At 45.9% G+C, this 20238-nt stretch overlaps 1 protein-coding gene across 4 annotated transcripts; it reads left to right on the top strand.

Annotated features, from left to right (window-relative positions):
- The first annotated feature begins 1407 nt into the window (after nt 1–1407).
- Nucleotides 1408–20195, top strand: LOC104312312 (cystine/glutamate transporter). 4 transcript variants are annotated; one of them, XR_011328865.1, is made up of 13 exons: nt 1408–1543; nt 2218–4577; nt 7229–7355; nt 8079–8194; nt 8895–9020; nt 11486–11585; nt 11675–11719; nt 11907–12030; nt 12345–12448; nt 14279–14375; nt 15246–15333; nt 17689–17863; nt 18725–20195. XR_011328865.1 is itself a non-coding variant. In XM_069807514.1 (13 exons), exons 2-13 carry the CDS (start codon nt 4382–4384, stop codon nt 18787–18789), a joined length of 1425 nt encoding a protein of 474 aa, XP_069663615.1. In that variant the 5' UTR covers nt 1408–1543; nt 2218–4381; the 3' UTR covers nt 18790–20195. The 4 variants fall into 4 exon arrangements, 3 of the variants coding, with proteins under 3 accessions (XP_069663615.1, XP_069663617.1, XP_069663616.1); XM_069807514.1 differs by having other exon boundaries at nt 15184–15333; XM_069807516.1 differs by lacking the exon at nt 1408–1543 and adding an exon at nt 1895–1912 and having other exon boundaries at nt 15184–15333.
- The last annotated feature ends 43 nt before the right edge of the window (nt 20196–20238 follow it).

The raw sequence follows: 20238 nt of genomic DNA, 5'->3' as shown, positions 1-20238 counted from the left end.
AGAAAGAAATGCTCATGAAAGAGCCAATGTTCCTGCACAACATTAATGGAAAATCAGTTCTGGATGCACAGAAGTGTGAGTTTCTTGTGGCAATTGGATAGAGAGTTACGCTCGGATGCTTAGAAAAGTGAGATGACATCATATGATCTGTACATCTTGTGAAAATGAATCAGTGCTACTATTATTAAAACATCTCCACTTGTAATGGCTGCTTTGGCAGACTGGTCATAACAAAGAATTTTAAACTTGATGTAGGATAGAAATCCTGGTAGGAAGGAACTCTAAGAGCAACAGGAATTTTGCTGCTTGAAAACCAGACTCAGTTTAGTCCAGTTTCTTGCCAAAGAGCCAAAGTGTGGATTCAACACTTTTAGGTTCTCAATTAAAAGGTCATCATCACCTCATCAAGAGGTCCAGACTCACCACATCATCAGTCTGTTTTCCAGAAAAAGTCAGTCTTGTCCAAAGGTCAACTGGAAATGCCTAAATGAGATGATAAAAGTGGCAAGTGTGACCTGAGCCAAGAACCATTTTGCTGTCAAGGCTTACAAAAAAAATTTTCGTTAAGAAAGAAATGATAGGAAATGGCAGTCTTTTGACAGACAATTCACGAGACTAACCTTGTGAAACTCTGTAGGAAGAGGAGCTGATGGAAATTATTCTTACATTTACACCTAAGGCAATCACCCTGGATTTATTACTACTTCTTGGGCTGCAAGTGTGAGTCTGATTTATTAACTACTGTCCCTTTTGGTTTCTTATCCAGGGTGGTAAACCAGCTGTAGAAAGCTGAAAAGAAGTTGAGCTGCATGTCTTGTCTTTTCAGCCTGTTTCTTGTGTTCATTTTGGTCTATAAACAAACATCTCTCAGGTGTCCTAAATAGATTTTCTGATTGAGTTCCCAGAACAGACTGCCACCAGTTTCATTAAAGTTTATTTATGCTACTTTCATGCATGAATAAAAAAGCTCCAACTCACTGCTGATTTTATTTAGTTAGATCCTTGTGGTGGACGTTGAATCGGAGTGACATTTTTGGCACCAAAAAAAAAAAAAAATAGTGGGACTGTGGAGAACAGTTTGATGCCTGCATCTTTTCCAGTATGAAAAGGAAGGGGTTAACCTGTTCTTGGCTGTATGGTATTGATTGAGGCCCCTGCAAAGAAAATACAGCTGTAAATAGTTAGGAGTATTCCCTAGTAAATGGTTTTTTTGGGGGGTAAGTCAGTGAATTGGGACCCTGGAGGTATGATCTGTTTCCCAGGGATGCCACCCCCTTCCTGTGTGAGAGGAGGAGGAAGGTCACTACTTGCTCTAGGTCTCAGCTCCGCAGCTGAGAATGATGCTTTCTCCCTCCTCTGCTTTTTCCAACTTGCTTGTTTATATTGCTAGCTTTTCAGCAGAGTAACATCTACTCTGCCTTTGCGCTGATCGCGGTGGGCCCTGCTCTCCGCCGGTGCCTCTAGACACCGCTACGAATAACAAATATGATTTTCCCTTTGCGCTTGTCTCCTTCATCTCCATCCATGCTGCAGTGCCTGTGAGGTAAGATTAACAGCTAAAAATAATAATAATAATAATAAAAAAAAGTCAGTAAAAATGAAGAACAAGGGAGTAAAGATCCAGCAGGTGTGAAAAGTTGTGAAATGGGTTTGTTGTTCTCCAGTCCTTGCTGGCTGATGATCTCTGCAAAGGTACCCCATTGGGAACGAGAAGGATTGGAGCCTGTCCTTTAAGTCAAAAGGGTGAACAAAAAGCAGCTTTGTATGTTTCCTTTGTGCTAAGCACATTGTGAATATTTTTAAGCATTGCCACAAGGATTAACATCTCTGCATTTTAATGTGCCTGGTGCTGGAATGTAGCTGGAAAGCAGAGCAGGCAGGAATGGTCTCTCCAGGCAGTGGGCTCTGCTAGGTGTCTCTTTGAAGTGCTATTCAATAGCTTTCTGTTACTGTTTTTTTCCGCCCCCTCCCTTTTTCCCCCCCTCCTTCAACAGCTGCTGGAACAAATCCTGATAGACTTCGTGTTTCTGAAATTTACTGGACTGGACTGTTTTATCTCCAAATACTTTTGCGTGGCAGTAGTATTAAAAAAAAAAAAAAAAAGCTTGTGGACAGAAGTATGGAGTTTGGTATTTACTTTGGATCATTAACCTGGTCTGTAAATTTGATTTGATCTCTCCTTTTTTTGTTCCTCCCCCCTTCTTTGTGTAATTTCAGAGCCTGCAAAGAGACGCTGTCTTTTGCTGCTTCGGGATCCCAGCAAGAAATGGGAGTCTGATGGATTGTAAATGCACCTGCTTTGTTTAAAACCCAGCCAAACAGATAAGTGCCCTTTTAATTATCTCACAACAGCATTTTAGACGTAGCTGTGCACAACATCTCTCTTCAGTTTGGTTTCAATTCGGTGAGCCCTCTGTGTTTCACCATTGCAAATGAACGCTCTGCGGTTCTCCTTTCGGCTAAGAAATACCAGATGATATCGGTATTTTACGTGAGCTAATTAATTAGCGTCTGAGGGAGCCGCAGCTGACGGCTCGGGAAGCTCCTGGGGGTCTTTCCCTGCCCCTCCAGAGCTGCCGTCTCCAGCAGCCCTGTGAGGTTTTGGGACTCTGAGGAGCAGCTCTGCGGGACCAGACGAGGCTGATGTGACCCATCTGAGCCTTAAGGAGTCCTCCGGGACTCATTAGAGGTTTAATAATGAAACTTGGCTGGTTTGATTGAGAAGATGGTTGTGCAGGCTTGGCGCGGTCTCAGAGAAACCAGCTAACGCGGCTGGCAGGAGAGAGGGCTTTCTGCACGTGCTATTCATATGTGTGCGGAGAAAGTGATAACTCCTGCTTCTCCCTGCTGGGTTCCAGGTGGGAAAATAGCCAGGGACCGGGGAGAGAAGCCTTTAGTTATTCTGAGTTTATACGGGGCATACAAGAGGGTATCGTGGGTGGGTGGTAGCTAGAATTGTCCCCTCAAAGTTATGGGGATGTTTATATCTATGGATGGAAAATACAGACTATTGAGAAAATAATTTCTGACTGCTTAGATCTGCTTCTATAGGTGACCGCTGCCTGCTCTTGGACACACCACTGCAAATTATTAAATAATTTAAGAAATCCAGAAAATATGGTCTCACGTACAATGTAACTTTGCAATAGTGTACAGCCACGGGGCTGGGGCAAATAGTCACTATACCTGCAATTTACTGCGTTAGAATAATGAAAATACCACTAACGCTGAGCGTGTGAGCTTTGGAGGGGATGTGTGGCAGGAGGAGGGACAGGACCCAAATTATCTACTCCAGACCTGTCTTGTCTGCCCTACCAGGCTTAATTAGCACCGTAAAACGTCTACCTTGCTGTTAGGAAAACAATAAACAGGTTTGCTACAGCAAATTAAACTGTAGTAATGGATGTGAATTTGTCCTACCTACCTAAGCAGAAGGTGAGTTCCTTGGTGAAGGTGCCAGTCTAGGACTGAGGGAGAGACTGGAGAGACAAGACAGTGAAGCACGAGGTTACTGCGGTGTAAGAAAGACAACTGGATCTAGATCAACTCGTGTGATCCCTGGAGTGTCTGAAGTTCCCTCTTTTCTAGGAAAAACTTCACTCCTGCTGTTCTTACCAAGAAAGTTTTTATATTCATAGAAGAAACGACATGTCTGATAATTAATGACTATGCTCTGTCTTGCAATTTTAAACAGTACTTATTCTTGACTCTTCAACACTCTGATAGCAAAAAAGCTTGACGGTATATTAAGAAACACTGATAAAATGAAGCCCGAGTGAGAAAATTGGAGTTTGTTCATTCAGCAAGCATGGCTAGGAAGTTAAAGAAGCTTAACTTATCTCTGTACCCCAACTAACAGAGCTCTTTGCTGCTCAGAAAAAGAAATTTAAAAGTTTTAACCTCAGAGATCCTCAAGGTCTTGATTATTAGGTTTGCAACTTGAAATCTGCTTTCTGCCAGTGTGCTGATATCAGTGTTGCCCCAAATCAAGTCCCATTAAATTAACCCTAACCTGGCCAGTTCCAGTGTGGGCATCAAAGTTGAATTTGGAAATCATAGCCCGAAGTGTGGCATGCAACTTGTAATGCTCTGTGCTTCTTGGCAGAAGAGGCAGAAAACACTTACAGCCCCTCTCAGGAGCTGTACTGGTGTGAGAGATGATACTGAGCGTGTTACACGCACCTGGGGTTTGGTTTGTGCATCTGGCAGCTGTGGAGAACAGATTTCAACAGATCTTGACAGGTTTCTGTGAAAAATCTTGTCCGGAAAAGCAGACCCCTGAATCCCTAACTCTTTCCTTGTCTTACAGGTGAACCTTGAGGACACTTGGGAGACTGTAGCTCCTGAATGCATGACCTTCCCCTGGGATTAGAAGAGAGCCATGGGGAAAGACAAGAAGAAAGAGGAGGCCGTCTTTCTGAGGAAAAAGATAACTTTGCTGCGGGCTTTCTCCCTCCTCATCGGCAGCATGGTTGGCAGTGGCATCTTTATCTCCCCAAAAGGAGTACTGAAAAACTCTGGCAGCGTGGGTTTCTCCCTGGTTGTCTGGTTTGCCTGTGGGCTCCTCTCAATGTTTGGTGAGTGGCGAGCTTTGTCAGCCTTTGCTTAAGCACCTGGGAGGTGAGGGGAGCCAGCACATTTTTATGTATAAAAAGCTGGGAGAATTAAAAACCAAAATTTCCCTGTTCCTACTGCAACAGAAACAAAGGTTTAACAAGGTGTGTGTGTGGGGTCACCAGGGGTCTTTAGTTCAAATGATTCCTCTGGGGTGATTGAGGAAATCCCAGCACTTAAGGTCTGTGAATATGAAATAATGTGCAAGTCGAGGGCAGAGCAGTGACAATGACTGCGGGTGGAGATAGCGTCATCTCTGCCAGGAAAGCTGGGAGCAAATGAGGGGACTCATTCTATAAGGTGGAAGGGAGATGTAGGCATCTAAAAGCGAGTCCGAGGGCTGCGCGGTGCTTTTCATAGACACTGTGAAAAGGGCAAGAAGTGACGGTCTTAACGTGCTATAAGGGATCCCCCTTGTGTCGGTGAGGATAGAGAAGCGATGGAGCAGATTGTCCACCAGCCAGGGGTGGGTGTCTGGGTGTCTGTCAGAAATGGTTTGGATACGACTGATGCTGCCTTGGAGCAGGAGATGGAGCAGATCAGTTCAGCCCTGCTTTCTGTGCATTACCCTTGGCTCGGTTTCTGGCATTTAATACCAGTCTTTTCTCACAAAGGGTTGACTTTTTGATGACAGCTTCATTCTAGTTCTTCTGAAATAACATAGCTCTTAAAGTTACAATGGATAAAAGGTATGGCTTTTAGTTTGCTTCGCTAACTGTATAAAATCATCATCTCGGAAACATTCTAAAGGTGCTGTTACGAGAGAACTGCAAGATCTCTCAGCTCTGGGGAGAAATCTGATGTTTATTTCAGTGGGTGACTTTAAAGTTGTTCTTCTGTCATAACTTAGAAGAAAAAAAAAAACAAACAAGAAAGGAGAAATACTTCATGTGGAAAAAACCCACTTTGGCACTGTGACATGTACACGCAAGTTTAGAAATTCAGACATTCAATGTTAATGTGGCAACAAGTGTAGTTCTTGCTCTTAGCCTGTGTGTACAGGTATTTCACACTGCAGCCTATGTGTGGTGGTTCGGCAAATGATATCCTTTTCTTAAAGAAAATCTTAAAATATAGTGTGAGCACGGTGTTTTTGTTAACTGAGCAGAGCAATAAATAATAATGTGTGTGCTGATCACATAGCCCAAACTCTGCACTTGGAAAGGTTTCTCTCTCCATTGCATCCTTTGACAGACTCTGCTGGAAGGGCCTTGGGAGCCTCTTTATCAAGTTATTGTATTTTGTAGCCAAATTTGTTTGCTTGTTCTTCCCTTTTATCAGCTTGATGACCTCCCCTGAGCATTTCTCTGACACTATTTTTGCAGTGCAGTAAAAGGCCTGCTTTCTTTTACGCTTTTTTCTTTCAAATACGGTGTTTATACGAGTCCCATAGCACAAGTTCAGTAAAGCACTTAAACGCACGCTTGAAACATGTAAAGACACCCACTGGAATAAATGAGACAAGGTGTCTGCCTATATTCGACACGTTGAACAGGGCTTCTGCTCAAATTTGCCAACAGAGAGGCAGAAAAAACGGAGGTCCTCACCGTCGGCATGACCTGAATATGGCACCATCGCCACGGGACTCGGCGGCACGGCCACATCAGCACTGGGTTCCTCTGCGCTCTCCCTCCACAGCTGCCTGAGCTGGGCAAAGAAGTAGACGGCACAGCTGGAGATGGTCTTACCCCACAGGGTCACATCCCAACAGCGCTCAGCCCCGTTGCAAGGAGAGTTGTGCTCAAAGAAGTGAAGTGTTTTATGATTTCTTTTGGTGAACAAAGGACGTTTAACCTAGCAAGTGAATCTGGTGTCGGCAGGGCTTAAGATTTGTACTTAGACGTATTCAAATGGCATGATGGATTGCTCTATAGAGAAAACACAGATGGGATTTTTCTTTTTTGGCACAAGTGGAGGAATAAATATTTCAATCCATTTGCCTGAAAGTTTTAAGCTGTCTTCTCTGGCGCACCTCTCCCAGGGTTTCTGGTTGTGCCCCGGCGCGGAGGCACGTGTCAAGGCAGGAGCAGGCAGTCCCAGGTCTGTCGGTGCGCTCGTCCATCAACACGCGAGAAGAGGCGGACCGAGCCTCTCACACAGACACTTCCCTCACTCTGCATCATCGGGGCCGTGTTTTCCTCCAGTAGCAGGACTTCTCTCTCAGAGAAGATGCCCTTCCAGGTCCTCAGTCTCATGTCTTTGAATGAAGGAAGGGATTTATGTGAAGATGCAAGATAAGGACACAAGAACATGGTCTGTGATCAAAAGCATGATTGAAATGACCAGTTCAGCTGTCGGCCGAGCTGCTATAACTGCCTTGTAACCACTATTTCACCAGTCTAACTGTGAGAAGCAAGAACCCAAACCTCCAGGACTTTTTTCAAAGAAAACCTCTTGTAGTTTAATGCAACATTTCTACCACACACCTTTGCACGTAACTTCCACGGAAAAGTTGTATCATTAACCAGAAAATGGAGTGGTTCTGCTAAACCCCTTTATCTTCCTCTAATTCACTACTTATTTAACAGATTGATTCCATCCCTGAAAAGTCACACAGAAAAGAGAAAATCCATGGGATGATTTACTCAGTGCATTTCTACCTGAACTTTTCCAGGTGCCTTGTGTTATGCAGAGCTTGGAACAAGAATCACCAAGTCTGGAGGACATTATATCTACATTTTGGAGACACTAGGGCCTCTGCCAAGTTTCTTATTCCTGTGGGCAGAGTTTTTTGCTATCAGGTAAGAGATTTTGTTTGTTGGCCTTTTGCTGGATGCTGTGGCGATTTAAAAAACCAAAAGTATCGGTCTAGGCAGTTTGTAGAGGAAGAGTAGAAACAATCTGAACAACTTTTAAATATTTTCAGTGATAAAAGGAAGAAGGCATAATGGGTAAATAGTTACACATGTTCAATGTGATCTGTACTTGAAGAGTATCTCTCTTGTCCCCTGGCAGCTGATATGCTCCAAGAGCCATGGTATTTTTAAGAGACTGACAATATATGCCAGATGTATTTCAGTTTATTTCTGTTTTCATTGTGAAACTTTTTCAGATTTTCCTGTGGAGAAAACTTTCTGGCTTAGCCCGGAGTTAAATAATATTTTAGAAAATTGTAAATTATTACTTCTTTAACTTTAAAAAGAAAGTGCTCACCTCTCAATAACCTGTGTCCTTCGTGTAAGCTGAGATGAAGCAGGACATATGAAGCACACTGCATTGCTCAGTAAGATTAATCTCAACTTTTGCTTTCAAGGTGGGAATTAATCATTTTGCAGCATGTGATTTTTAACCCATTTACTGAGAAATACCTATGAAAAAGACTACAGGAATTCACCATCTGCGTGGGAGAGCAGGATTCAGTTGAGTGGGGAAAATTCCCCTCCTCCTGAGTTTTGTGCAGTTTTACATCACGCCATTTTTTGGCCATCCACAGACCACAGTTTGTGCTCGGTTCGCCCCTCCAGGCCTGCCAACAGCGCTGTGGTTTCTTTGGCATTTGGACGCTACATGCTGGAGCCGTTTTTTGCCCCCTGTGCAGCCCCTGTCCCCGCTGTGAAGCTCGTGTCTCTCCTGGGGTACTGTAAGTACTCATCTTTACGGGACCGCCGATCTCGGAGCCTCTCTGCCCCGGACCGGGGGCACTTACGGGGTGGTATCTTCTGGGATAAAGGTGGGATCAGGGCCTTACCTCCTCGGCCACCCAAAATTTCCTGAACCAAGGCGCTGGTTTGGAGCCACTATATTCTCCAAGAAGGGGAATGGCCCTTCCATCCCGATGGATGCCATTCCAGCTGTTGACCAGCTGGAGCCCTAGGTCGGGGGGATTGTGCCAAGTACGGGAGTAGAAACTCTTCATGTACAATTGTGCAACTGTCACCCGGGTTGAGGGTGTAAGGCTCAAGGTTTTGGCTTCCTTGCCTGGTGCACCCAGCCTGTGAAGCTGTCCTACCTGCTCCAGGCTGGTGTGTGCTGGCGCAGGGACCACTGTGAAGGGCGCTGCTGAGACGTCCCTGCAAACTCACGCCTTGCCCCCAGGCAGGCGTGGATCACCCGACAGGAACCAGGCTCCTGGTCCCTCTTAGGAGCATAACTCAGCTCCCCTTCAAATGCTTTATGCTGGGCCACACCTGTAATATTTTCTGACATCTCTCACCCCGCGCATCCTCTCTGTAAAGACGCAGCCTTCTCCCTGGCATCCCTAGAGCAGGGAGAGCTGCTGTATTTTTTCCTGTGTCCGTCAAGCATCGGCTACAGCTGTAGCAATGTGGTCTTCTCTCCAGACATGGTCCTCACCCTCAATTCCTGGAGCGTCACCTGGAGTGCCCGGCTGCAGACGGCTCTCTCCGTCGTCAAACTCCTGGCTCTTGCGCTCATCATCGTGCCAGGGATGATGCTGCTGGCGCAGGGTAGGCGTGCTGCTGTGGGGCTGAGGGAGGGTGCTCGACATGCCCGCCTGTCGCGGCTTTTATCGGTCCCTAGGGACAAGTGTGGTTCTCCTTTAGCTGGCAGGAGCTTTCTCTGCCTGTGTGCTGCATGTGAATTAGCTGGGAGCCGAGACCAGTTGGCGCTAAGCTGCACCATTGCGCTGGGCTGATGCACCTGGCTCAGCTGTGCTTTCTCCAAAACGGACTGAGCCCCGGTGCCTGAGGCTGTGTGAGCCGACGCAGGGTCACCCAGGCACCTTCCTCTGCAGACGGTCTCTCCTTGGTGTCAGACTTGCCTGTTTTCAGCGTGGCTCGAAATCCTTCCAAAGCAGCACAAATTTGATGGACATCAGGGACGTGTGACAGCTTCCCATGGTGACCTGAGCCAGTCACAGCTGTGTAATGAGTTACCAGTCCTCAGCTGAGCCCTGGTAAACTGCATCTCTAACCTTTCTGTGGCTTAAGCTAATGTTTTTTACCTCCTAATTGAGATGGGCAGTAACTTAGTAAACTTACAATGGACTCATGTAGGATTGCACGCTCACATCCAGAGCGGGGAAAAAAACCCTACCAGTAGTATCTCCTGGGAATGATACAAACACATTGGCTTTAATCCAAGCCTCAGTTTATAGAAAAGCCCAAGGCATTCACGCTCAGGGGATGAAGGCTGCTGCCTTTCCACGCTATTACCTTCCTCTGCAGAGAAAACAACACAGGCAGTAGGCTCCACATTCATATTTCTTTCTGATGTCTGGAGCTGACTCCTTTGAACCTGCAGAGATCCACTCGGGCTGGCAGCACTTCTGAACTGAAGGACTGCCCTGCAGCTAGAAATCCTGAGCCATTATTGTTAGGAATGCCTTCAAATGACAATCTGGAGCCCTGGCACTCATCCTCCGGTGAAGAGGATAAGTGCTGGTGACATCTGGAGGGAGAATTCGCCAAGAGACCCTCCATATGACAGGTCATATTTAATGTGACTCATGGGGGACTGTAAATCACTCATTAAAGTATTGCGGGCAATAAATCCTTTTTATGCACCATCACTTATCAGCAATCATTTTAGAACATAAAAAGACTACCCGGACAGGACTGCTCCTGTATTTTGGTTTAGTTTTCTTCAAATCTATTTCCTTTTTGATTTGGTCTTTTTGGTGCTTAAAAATCAATTTTGTGCTTTTAAATCGGTTTGCCTGATTCCCCTGCCGCCTCCTACTTTTTTTGCTTACAGTCTTGTCCTTTCCTCTGCCATTACCTTCCATTTGGCTCAGGTTTGTTTTATAGACTTGCCGGGCCAGTGTTTCAAACCCAAATGCCCAAATCTCATCACAGAGCTCCTTGCAGAGGCACTTCCATAGAAGTGGCCTGACATTTTCCATGTGCTCTGTGCCATTTCATTCCTTTCCTGGTGAAGCCCAACTAGGCGAGCTCCACAGTTTTTGCTTGTAAAGAGACTTTGATATGGAGATCTGAATATAGATGTGGAACCAAATCTTGGGCCACCTGGGTTTGAAAATGTTGGAAATGCAACTCCTTTTGGCTGCGTTTTTTATTGGTCTTACTTTGAATGACAGCCTGTTAGGAGTTTCTCCCTTCCCAAGGTTTTTTTGGAGTTTGATAAAATATGGTTCATATCCAAAATCCTGACTTTGATTTTTTTTTTTTTTGTTTGTTTGCTTTGTCGTTGTTATTTCAAGCAGAGAACTTTTAGGAAAACTGGGCGAGTTGGTAAACCGGGATCTCTACCTGAGCCACCTCTACTTCTAAAATTTTATTTGCTTTGCCCTTTTGTGTCCTCAGTTCCTCCTCCAGCGAGCGAGCCGTGGTGGCTGGCAGGGATGGTGGGCAGGGATCCTGCCCGGAGCTGGGTCCAGGCTGGGGGTCCCCGGTCCCTGCTCCCGCTCCCTCCTCCGCCCCGGTTCCCATGCTCCGGCCAGCCTGGGGCTGGGGTCAGCGCTCCGGCAGCGGGAGCAGGAGGGAGCGCAGCGAGAGCCGAATTAGCCGCCTCGCTGGCTGCACCACATCAAAGAGGAGTGTGCATCCAGCTGCCTAGGGGGCTGGGGGGGGAAAGGAGGCGGGGGTCAACCTGGTGAATTAATTTTGGGCCTAAAGAAAGGACAGGACAACTTGGTCCTCTCGTCTCCGTGATCTCCCGTTCCCATAGCAGGGTCTGTGTGAAACAGAACCAGCCGCTGCCGTTGCCTTTCCTGAAACGTCTCCCGTAGCTGGACGGGGAATGGGTTTGTTCTGTCACTGTTTGCGAAGTAATCGTGACAGCACAGCACTGCAAATTAAAGCAGTGAAACAAATCTGAATACCTGGCTCCAAGGAAGTCACACACACTCTTCCCAGGTCTGGGCAAGAGGTACAAGGGGTGTTGTCCTGCGGGAAGGAATCCTGGCTCTGATGTTTCCCTGCTCCGTGTCCGTTGTTTATCTCTTCTGCAGGCCACACCGAAAACTTCCAGGATGCTTTTGACAGACAGTCGTTGCTTTTGGATAAGCTGCCCCTGGCCTTTTACGCAGGCATGTTCGCATATTCAGGCTGGTAGGTGTGATGGGAGGGCACTTCAGAGGCAGCAGACTGGTGTCTGAGACGTGGCTCAAACTCTCTCCTTGTCTCTTCCCACCGCGCAGGTTTCAGACCAGCTTTGTACGTGAAGAGTTGGTCAGACCTGAACGGTAAGGCTGGGAAGAAGTCGTCTTGGGTTACCAACCTCTGGGGTACCAGAGCTTTCCCAAACACAGTATGGGAGGAAAAAAGTTTGTGGGTTCACCTAACCAATGCCAGCTGTAATCTATAGTAATACTGTGCGTAATAAGGGATAACAGCTTGTTCTTTGTGTGTGTGCCTTTCCCTTTCTTGTAGAAATATCCCCCTGGCTGTCATCGTGTCCGTGATCACGGTAATTGTGGGGTACATGCTCACCAACATCTCCTATTATACGGTCCTGGGAATGCAAGACGTTCTGGCTTCTCCTGCTGTGGCTGTGGTGAGTTGTCACCCCCACCTTTATCTTTCTTCAGTGTGGTCAGCTAATGCTGAAGGGGTGGTCGTGGCAAATGTTTTGGAGATGGATTTCCTATAAATGCTTTATTGCTTTGTCATTTCTCTGGATTATTTGGCAACAGTAACTTCTAGTCCTGCCTAAAAGATAATGAAAAATAACCTGCAAATGGCAGTAGAAAAGGCAAGATTTATGAGTTATATTTTACTCCTTCAATGGAGGAAGTTTTCTTTCCTTTGAATCTGATGTTGTCTAGAGATCACCGTGTGTTCCTAAAGTCACGCTTGCTCTTTCTCCAGAGCTTTGTGCAGCGAGCCTTCAAAAGCCTGATATCTGTGGTCCCCGTCCTTGTCGCACTGTCCTGCTTTGGAACCATGAATGGAGGAATCTTTACATTTTCAAGGTCACATCCCTAAGAATTTAATACTCTTTTGGCTTACTGAACCGGAGGGAAGCACCAGTGACCTGCGCAACTGCCCACCCACACGATGGCATTTTAGCTACTCTTGTGGGAAAAATAAGGCCTTTGACTCCCAGGATGTCAACTACAGGATGATCCCTGTGGACTAAGAGTCTACCCTTTCTATTTCTGGCTAGGTCTGGACTTTGGTATCTAGGGCTGGTCAGAAACAAAGATTTTTTTTTTTTTAAATATATCTTCTCCCCCCACCCTTCAGTTTAAATCCCCAGTTTAAAGTGAAATGTCAATATTTCTGGTGAACTAGAGGCTTTGTTGACGTTGGCAGCTGCTCAGCAAGACCGAGTCTTCTTTCCCTGGGTTCACCCAGCTGATCTGCTGCAGGGCACCGGGTCCCTCTGTTGTGGGGATCTCTGGCCAAAGGCAAACTGTCCCTCGAGGACTTTGCTTTGAGGTCAGTGAAATGTTACTGGGGACGGGCTATTCCTGAAGCAATAGTTGAGGCTCAACACATCTTGTTGTAGCAATAAGAAAAGCTTTGTTCCATGGAAAAACTATCTTGCCAGCTTCACTGGCTACTACTCTGCATGTCCTTATGGGAGCCCTGAAATTGGAGAGGAGGGCAGAGCTCATGGAGATGCACGTCATACTGGTCCCGAGGAGCTGAGCAAACTCTCTGGAGCTGGTTCTGTTTCACAGCTCTGATTGCAAAAGGAAAAATCAGGTGATATGACAAGGAAGCTTCATAGCACAAAAGCTAATGAGTTATTTGATCCGCTACCCTGAAGTCCTGTATTAAATACAGGTGCAGAGAATCCTCCCCTTGAGCTCCTCTAGATAGTGGCTTTCTTTGAGGATGAGAAGTCCCCAGACAGCACAGAGGTTCTGCATGTCCCTATCGCCTTTTTCTCCCCCATCTTGGTACCATTAACATAATGACTGCAGAAAGGCCATAGAAACAGCGATGGGGCCTCCCTGGCTGCTGGCCAGCCACACCCCTGCAAAACCACAGAGACAGCAATAAAACCAGTTTTACACTCATGCCCCAGCTGCCTTGGGCCCTGCTCCAGCCCAGCTGATGCTCTGGCATCGTTTGTTTGTGGATATTAAATTCATAAAATTGGATGCAGTGCCTTCTCCCTAATTGCCCTTTCATGAGTCAAAGAGGGGTGGAGGCATGGAGCTCTCTGCTGTCATTTTGTAGCTGGTCTTGTGTGTACGGCCTCTCGGCAGTACGCCAAAACTATATTTTCCAACAGCTGGCCAGAGGATTGAAAATTCTCTATTTTTTGAGGAAATTGCACTTTTTATATATATATATATTTATTGATATATGTATATATAAAAATACAGGTATCAAGACTGACGACGCCTTTTCGTAAACTTGCTAGCCTCTCTTATAAAGAATTGAAGTTTGTCACCTCCCTACTTCCTACTGGAAAGATTAACCCCTCCTCTGATGGCAAGAAACTTTCTTGCTTCTGTTTCCAGCCTGAACTAATTCATGGTCACTTTGGACTTGCCCAAAGGTCTCTGCTAACACGCCACCCAGGGGGATGCTGCCAGTGGTCCTGCTGGTGGGCTCTGCGGTGCATTGAACTAACTGGGCCTGGGAGAGCTATGGGAATTCAGCATTGGGTTTTTTCTTCCAAATGCTCCAAAAGTGTGGCTAAAGGCAGAACTGTGGCCTTGAATAGCAGATCTGTGCTGGGGGGGGTGTGTGCCTTGTGGTCCTGGGTCAGTCCAGTGACTGATCTTCTCATTTCTGTTCTGGATGTGGGATATTAATACATAGGGCTCCCTGTCTTTTCCTAGGACTCTGTTTGTGGCTTCCAGGGAAGGGCAGTGGCCTCCTCTCTTCTCCATGATCCACATTCGAAGGCACACACCCCTTCCTGCTGTCATGTTAATGGTAAGGAGACCTGGCTATGTGATATGTGCCCTGTTCTTGCAGTCTTGGCTTTCTTGCAAAGCCTGGAGAAGCTGAGGAGTTTCAAAGGGTGCTGAGACACTAAGTCAGCCTCTGAAAAATAAAGAAGGCGGAATACTGGAAATGGCTGCAAAGTATTAAGTCCCCTTGTGCCAGCAGTGGTATCTAAACCCACTACCTCGAAGTCCCTGCCTTATAGTCTTGGACACCTTTTTTAAAAGTACTGTCCCTGCCATCTGCCACAGTTGCTGCTTGATATTGTCCTATGAAAACACCTCTGCCAGGCTTTGGCTATTTGGAAATCTGAAATTCTCAGGTGTGGTAGAAATGCAGAGAATGAGCATTTGCAGAGATGCTCTCAGTTTTGGTTTGGGTTTTTTTTTTTCCGGCACTGGTCCAGCTCCATCCTAACTGTGCTGCAGTGCCTCTTGCAGCTTGGCTGACCTGCTAAAAGCTTAGCAGGTATCTTTGTAGGTAGCCTTTGTACTGACAGTGCAGGCTTTTGGACCATGCATGTTTTAATTGCCTTGCCAGGACATAAAGCATCAAAGATGCCGTTGATGTTGAAAGGATTGCTCCTTTCCGTAGCACATCCTAATAGTGCGTTTAGGCCTTTTGCCTTCAGTCTGTGACACTGTTTTGTAAAGCTCTCTGACCTCTGAAATGCTGGGGCTGTGAAGTAGCTGCCTGTGAATGCAGGGGGGCTGGAGGAGGTGATCCATATTACCCTTACTAGTCCGAGGACCGTAGTAAGGCTTTAATGACTGTATTTCATCTTCACAATGCTCAGTTCCCTTTGGTTACTGCCATGGTGTGTATCGGAGATATCTACCATCTAATGAACTTCTTCAGCTTTTCCCGATGGCTCTTCATAGGATTAGCCACCCTCGGGCTCATTGTCCATCGCCACCGTCACCCGGAGCTGCACAGCCCGTTCAAGGTAACGCATGGCATATATCTAACAGCCAGGAATGTGCAGGCTTGTCATTTCTTTCTCTTATTTGCCAAGAATTTTTGCATTACATGGCCATGGTTGCCTTGAGGCTCTAAACGGGTCTCGATCTCTATTGCTCAGTTAGGCATGTGGGGAGCTCCTGAAATTGGTTGATGTACCCAAACAACCAGATGTGGTAAATTCTATAAGGCTGGTCCATGGTGTGACCAGTCACATCTGTAAGATGGAAGCCTGCTCTAGGGGACAAAGTTTCACGCTGGGAACCGGGAAATGTGCAGAAGGCACTTCCCACATTCACCTCCCGTGGGCTGCAAGGAGGGACCCTTGCCTGGATGTTATTTCAATGGTAGGTAAATCTCAGCTCTAGCTGAGAAGCCTGGGGGAAAAGAGCATGGCGAGAGGAATCCTGGGAGCAAACCTGACTTAAGGGGAATCATCTGCTGGCACAAAAATATTGTATAGCGTAAAGCAGCTTGTGTGCAACTCCTGCTGCTGCAGGCCCTGAGGATATGCACAGTGCGTGCATGCGTAAAGGAAAGCGTAGGACGCCTTGTCCTCTCGTGCCTTTCCCTAGTGTCCAGCTGGGCTCCTCCTGTGGCCCTTCTCATGCTGTGGGGTGCTGCGATGGTGCTGGAGCGGCTTTCTCGCACTCAGGGCACCTTTCCCACTGCTGGAGAACGTGCAGAAGGCGTTTGGCCGGGGCGGTGCTCGAGGTGTGCCCGGTTTGTTCCCGTCTCCGACCGTGCCTGCACGGTGACTCCAGCCAGCTCTTGGGGAGGAGAGGAGACCTCCAAGGCCATAGGCACCGGGCAGCCGATCAGCGAGAAGCCCCGGGGACAGAAACACTTCCCACAGCTCCCAGGGCTCCTCTCCGAGCCACGCGGGGCCTGATGCGAAGGTTGGGGTAATTTTTCATCTCGGTCTTTGCTGGAGACAGCGTGTTTAGCAAAGACCTTCAGGCTTCCCAGTTTGTTGGCTGGCTGCACTCGTGTACTTACCTAGAAACCAGATTTTAAATAAGGTTTCTCTTTTTCTCTTAAGCCAAGCTTCTCGGGGGAAGTTTAGCAGTGGATACCACTGCTGATGTTTTCAGTTGCTGAGATTTTGCCCCATTTTGTTTTAGACAGAGATTTAGGCTTTTAACGGTTCCTAAAGGCAGATTAAGTAAGGGAGGGAAATGCTGGGCTTTTGGTCAGTTTGGTTGATATCTTTCCCCCCCTTCTCCCTAGTTTTTATAACCACTTGAAGCCTGAAGCCCAGTTACCTGCAAGAGGGAAGGTCTGCGTGCAGTGGTGTGGGCATGTGCTGCACTCTAGTGGTCAGATACAAGTCGTCTTCTGCCACTGACAGGGAGAACAAATCATAAAATACGTGTGATTGTGCTGGTACTTCTCCCCTGTAGCGTTTTGAGTCAAAACACGGGTAAAAGGAGGAAGCAGTCTTCTTGCACATGGGAGAGGCTGGCAGGGGATGCTCCGGCTGGGAAGGCAGCAAAAGCATGTAAGTTTGGTGGCTGGATGGCTGCCACCTCTGGAGCAACTGATCTCTTCCAGCTCGGAATGGTCAGCATCCAGAATAGGATCTCTGTTACCGGAAAAGAGATTGTCACCCTAGATGAGACCAGCAGCTCCTTCATTCTGTCAGCCATGGCTAGGAGTAACTTGGCTGAGGTTGGATCTAAAGACTGAGTTTTAGTATTTATTGCAGTCTTCCGATTTGCTCTCCAGATAATAACCCAGATGAATTGGCTCACCCAATAGGGTAAGGCTGAAGTGCTGACTCCTTCTTTGGTCTTTCATCAGGGTGTTGTTGAAGCTCATGCTCTTGATGCAGGTGCTATGGAGATAAGGAGTCTGGTTTATCCTGTTTTGGTCACTATAAGGCTCAGGCAAGCTGGAGGCAGGTCAAAACAAGTCACGAGTGTTATAACCCAAGAATGGTTTGATTCAAAGTGCTGCTTCTACTCTTGGCTTCAGATTTTTTACCAGCAGTTGGCAAGTAGGTACGTGTGCATGTGCATGCACAGCAGCAGTACATTCATAGAGCAGTGGGATAGAGTTGACTTCTCCCCCTGCTTGGCTTCCAGTTACAAGTGAGGTTTATATTTTGATGCACCTGAATATAGGAGGCATGCACCTCACAGGGCACACTGGGCCAATTTCTGTTCAATGCATCCTACTTGTTTGCAACTGATTGTACAGAAACAGCATGCAGGACAGCTATATGATTTTTCTCGTCTTTAAGATGGAGAAGTGAATACAGTGTGTGCTGGCACGGATGGAGGATGATTTACCACAGCCATCAATTTTGCCTGAGAGTCTTCTGTGCTCTTTTCCCCAGGTTCCCCTGTTCATTCCAGTCTCTTTTACCATCATCTGCCTCTTCACAGTGGCAATGTCCTTCTATTCAGACCCCGTGAACATTAGCATCGGATGCACCATGGTTTTAAGCGGTTTTCCAGTCTACTACCTCATAATCCACAGGCAAATATCAACTCGTTGCCGTAGCCCGTTTTGTAAGTATGTGTTTGAGTTTCAGTATGGTGGACCTAAACACGCTCAGGAGTGGGTATGGTGGTTTGTTCCCAGGGCTCATCTCTAATGCAAATTGCTCCGTGACCAACAGACCTTATAAAAATGAAATCGTATGACCCCTGCTACCCCTTCAGTGGCTTTCCCAAGACGCAGCCTCCACAGCTGAAGACACGAGGGGTAGGCTGTGCTGTGGGTGGTTGGCAGCCAGGCACGGGCTGTGTCTGCCTGGCTTGTGAATATACCGATAAGCTTTTGCACCCTAACCCTGGTTTCTACTAAACTTTATGATATCTTCTGGGATCACCACCTCTCGGTCAAATTTGTCTGACGCTGAGCAATGAGATCAAAAGTTAGGATGGAGAGACTGACAGGCAGACGCTGTAACCCAGTGCACAAACATACTTGCTGAAAGACTGGGGAGACAGCTGATAGGAGAAGACAGTGCTGCCTGAGGGCTTTCTGTTTGCTGAAGAGACCAGGATGGTTTGGGGCACAGATGTGGGTGTGTAAATGAAGTACACCTCCACTCCATGCAACGTCTAGCACAGATTTCCTTTGGGTGTAGCCCTGGTGGTGCAATGATTTACTTGGAAACATGAGCCCAGATTTGAGTTTAATTTACAATTTCAGTTATGAATCTTGTTTTCTTTTGATTTGATGTTGGGCTTAGGTGTATCAGTAACCACTGAATAGAAGAAAACATACAGCAAGAAAGAAAACAGATACAGTGATCTGCTAACATAAAGTGCTCCAGCCATCAGTGCTGATGCTGTGATTTTCAGCCATTATCTCAAGATTTCCTTTGGGCTAAACTTTCTTCCTTTTTTTCCCCCCTCTTTCAGATTATCTTACACACAAACTACAGTTACTGCTGGAAGTAGTCCAACAAGAAATCAAGACTTACTGACAAAACCATCAGAACTCACAGGAGAAGATAAAATCTACTTACTTCCTTTCTGATAGCTTTGATCCTAACAAAAGCAGGCCATGTTCTTGTTCTTTTAATCACTACAAATGAGGATAAGCCTGAGCCAAAACCTTGCTGCAAGTGTTCCTAAGCTTGCCAATCGGGATTGGGATGAGCGTGTCACATCTGTTTCTGCCCTTTTCTTTTTTAGCAGAACGATCTAGTTCTCTGAAGCAAGCTTGCTTTGCCTGCGGAGTGTCTTCAAAACCAAGATCCTAATTTTGCAGCCTAGCCCAGTTCTCCGTAAAATAGTATATGTGTGTGTGTGTGTGTACATATATATGCATATATATATATACACACATACCCACTGTTTTTTAATTTCCTAACTTGGCAAACAGAGGAAGGGAGCATGTTGCAGAGTCCAATATATGGAAGCCAAATGCAGGTTTTAAACTGCAGCGTTGTAGTAGCCATGCTGTGGACAAGCCTTATGAAGGGAAATGGGTGGGGAGAGCAAATCAGAAGTAAGGTTAGATGTATTGGAAAGGAGGAGGCAGGGGGATGAAACTTCATTCACCAGAAAGTGCAGATTGAGATTAACGAGAAGATATTTGAAAACCCCTTGAAGTTCAAATATTACCAAAGTAAGGTCAGAATGTTTTGCTTTGATTATTGTATAAGCAGAATAAGTTTATTTTGTTTTGAAATAATATTTCAATTTTGAATTTTATTTTTCTGAAGTGACATTTCAAAATGTACAAACAAATTAAAAAAATCAGCTAAATATCAACAATATGACAAAATAGATCCTGATCCCTCCCCTAACTCCCCAGCCCCCCTCCTCGCCTGATATTACCAATGAAGTTGAAAATTCAGATTTCGGCCCAAGTCCAGTGAAATACAATTTCTCCTTTACTTAGACAAGACCACTGATAAGACTTGAGCAGATTCCTGAATAAGTGCATCTTTTGGTGCTGTAAAAAGACACAAAAGACTTCACATCGAAGTTTTAACTTTAAATCTGCAGTCAAGTTATTTGCTGAACTGATACATAAATACTCATTTGAACTATTGACGTTAGAAAAGTTTCTGTTATTGGATTACTTTGGTTTACATTATTAATGTGGCAACGTTATGTCCAGACAAAACAACAATTAGCTATTTCCAATCACTTACTTGTTAATCTTTTCCTAAAAGATGGGAAGCAGTATGCTGAGACTCCTCTAATGACTGCTGGAGAGAGGAATAGCAGAACATGGAGCATTTTTAACCTTTTGTATCAAGCATTTATGTACTTAGAGTAAAACCAAAGTACCATTTACAAACCCAGTGTAATCTACCGAAACTTGTAAAATTCACCATCAAGATTTGGAAATAAATAAGTTGCTTTTTTTTTTCCCAAAGCAATTGAGAATTATTATTCTTGTTACAACTGCTTCCAGTTCC

This window comes from Haliaeetus albicilla, chromosome 19 (genome assembly GCF_947461875.1).
Source record: "Haliaeetus albicilla chromosome 19, bHalAlb1.1, whole genome shotgun sequence".
Lineage (NCBI taxonomy): Eukaryota > Metazoa > Chordata > Aves > Accipitriformes > Accipitridae > Haliaeetus > Haliaeetus albicilla.
Note: the sequence above shows the minus strand (reverse complement) of the source record. Positions and strands in the feature narration are given on the sequence as shown.

Bases quoted from the DNA above. Each gene is read 5' to 3' on its own strand.
- LOC104312312 (XM_069807514.1), top strand. From the start codon at position 4,382: ATGGGGAAAGACAAGAAGAAAGAGGAGGCCGTCTTTCTGAGGAAAAAG. The intron at 11,720-11,906 runs GTAAGGCTGGGA...CCTTTCTTGTAG, and splicing joins GAGTTGGTCAGACCTGAACG to AAATATCCCCCTGGCTGTCA. The intron at 12,031-12,344 runs GTGAGTTGTCAC...CTCTTTCTCCAG, and splicing joins CTTCTCCTGCTGTGGCTGTG to AGCTTTGTGCAGCGAGCCTT.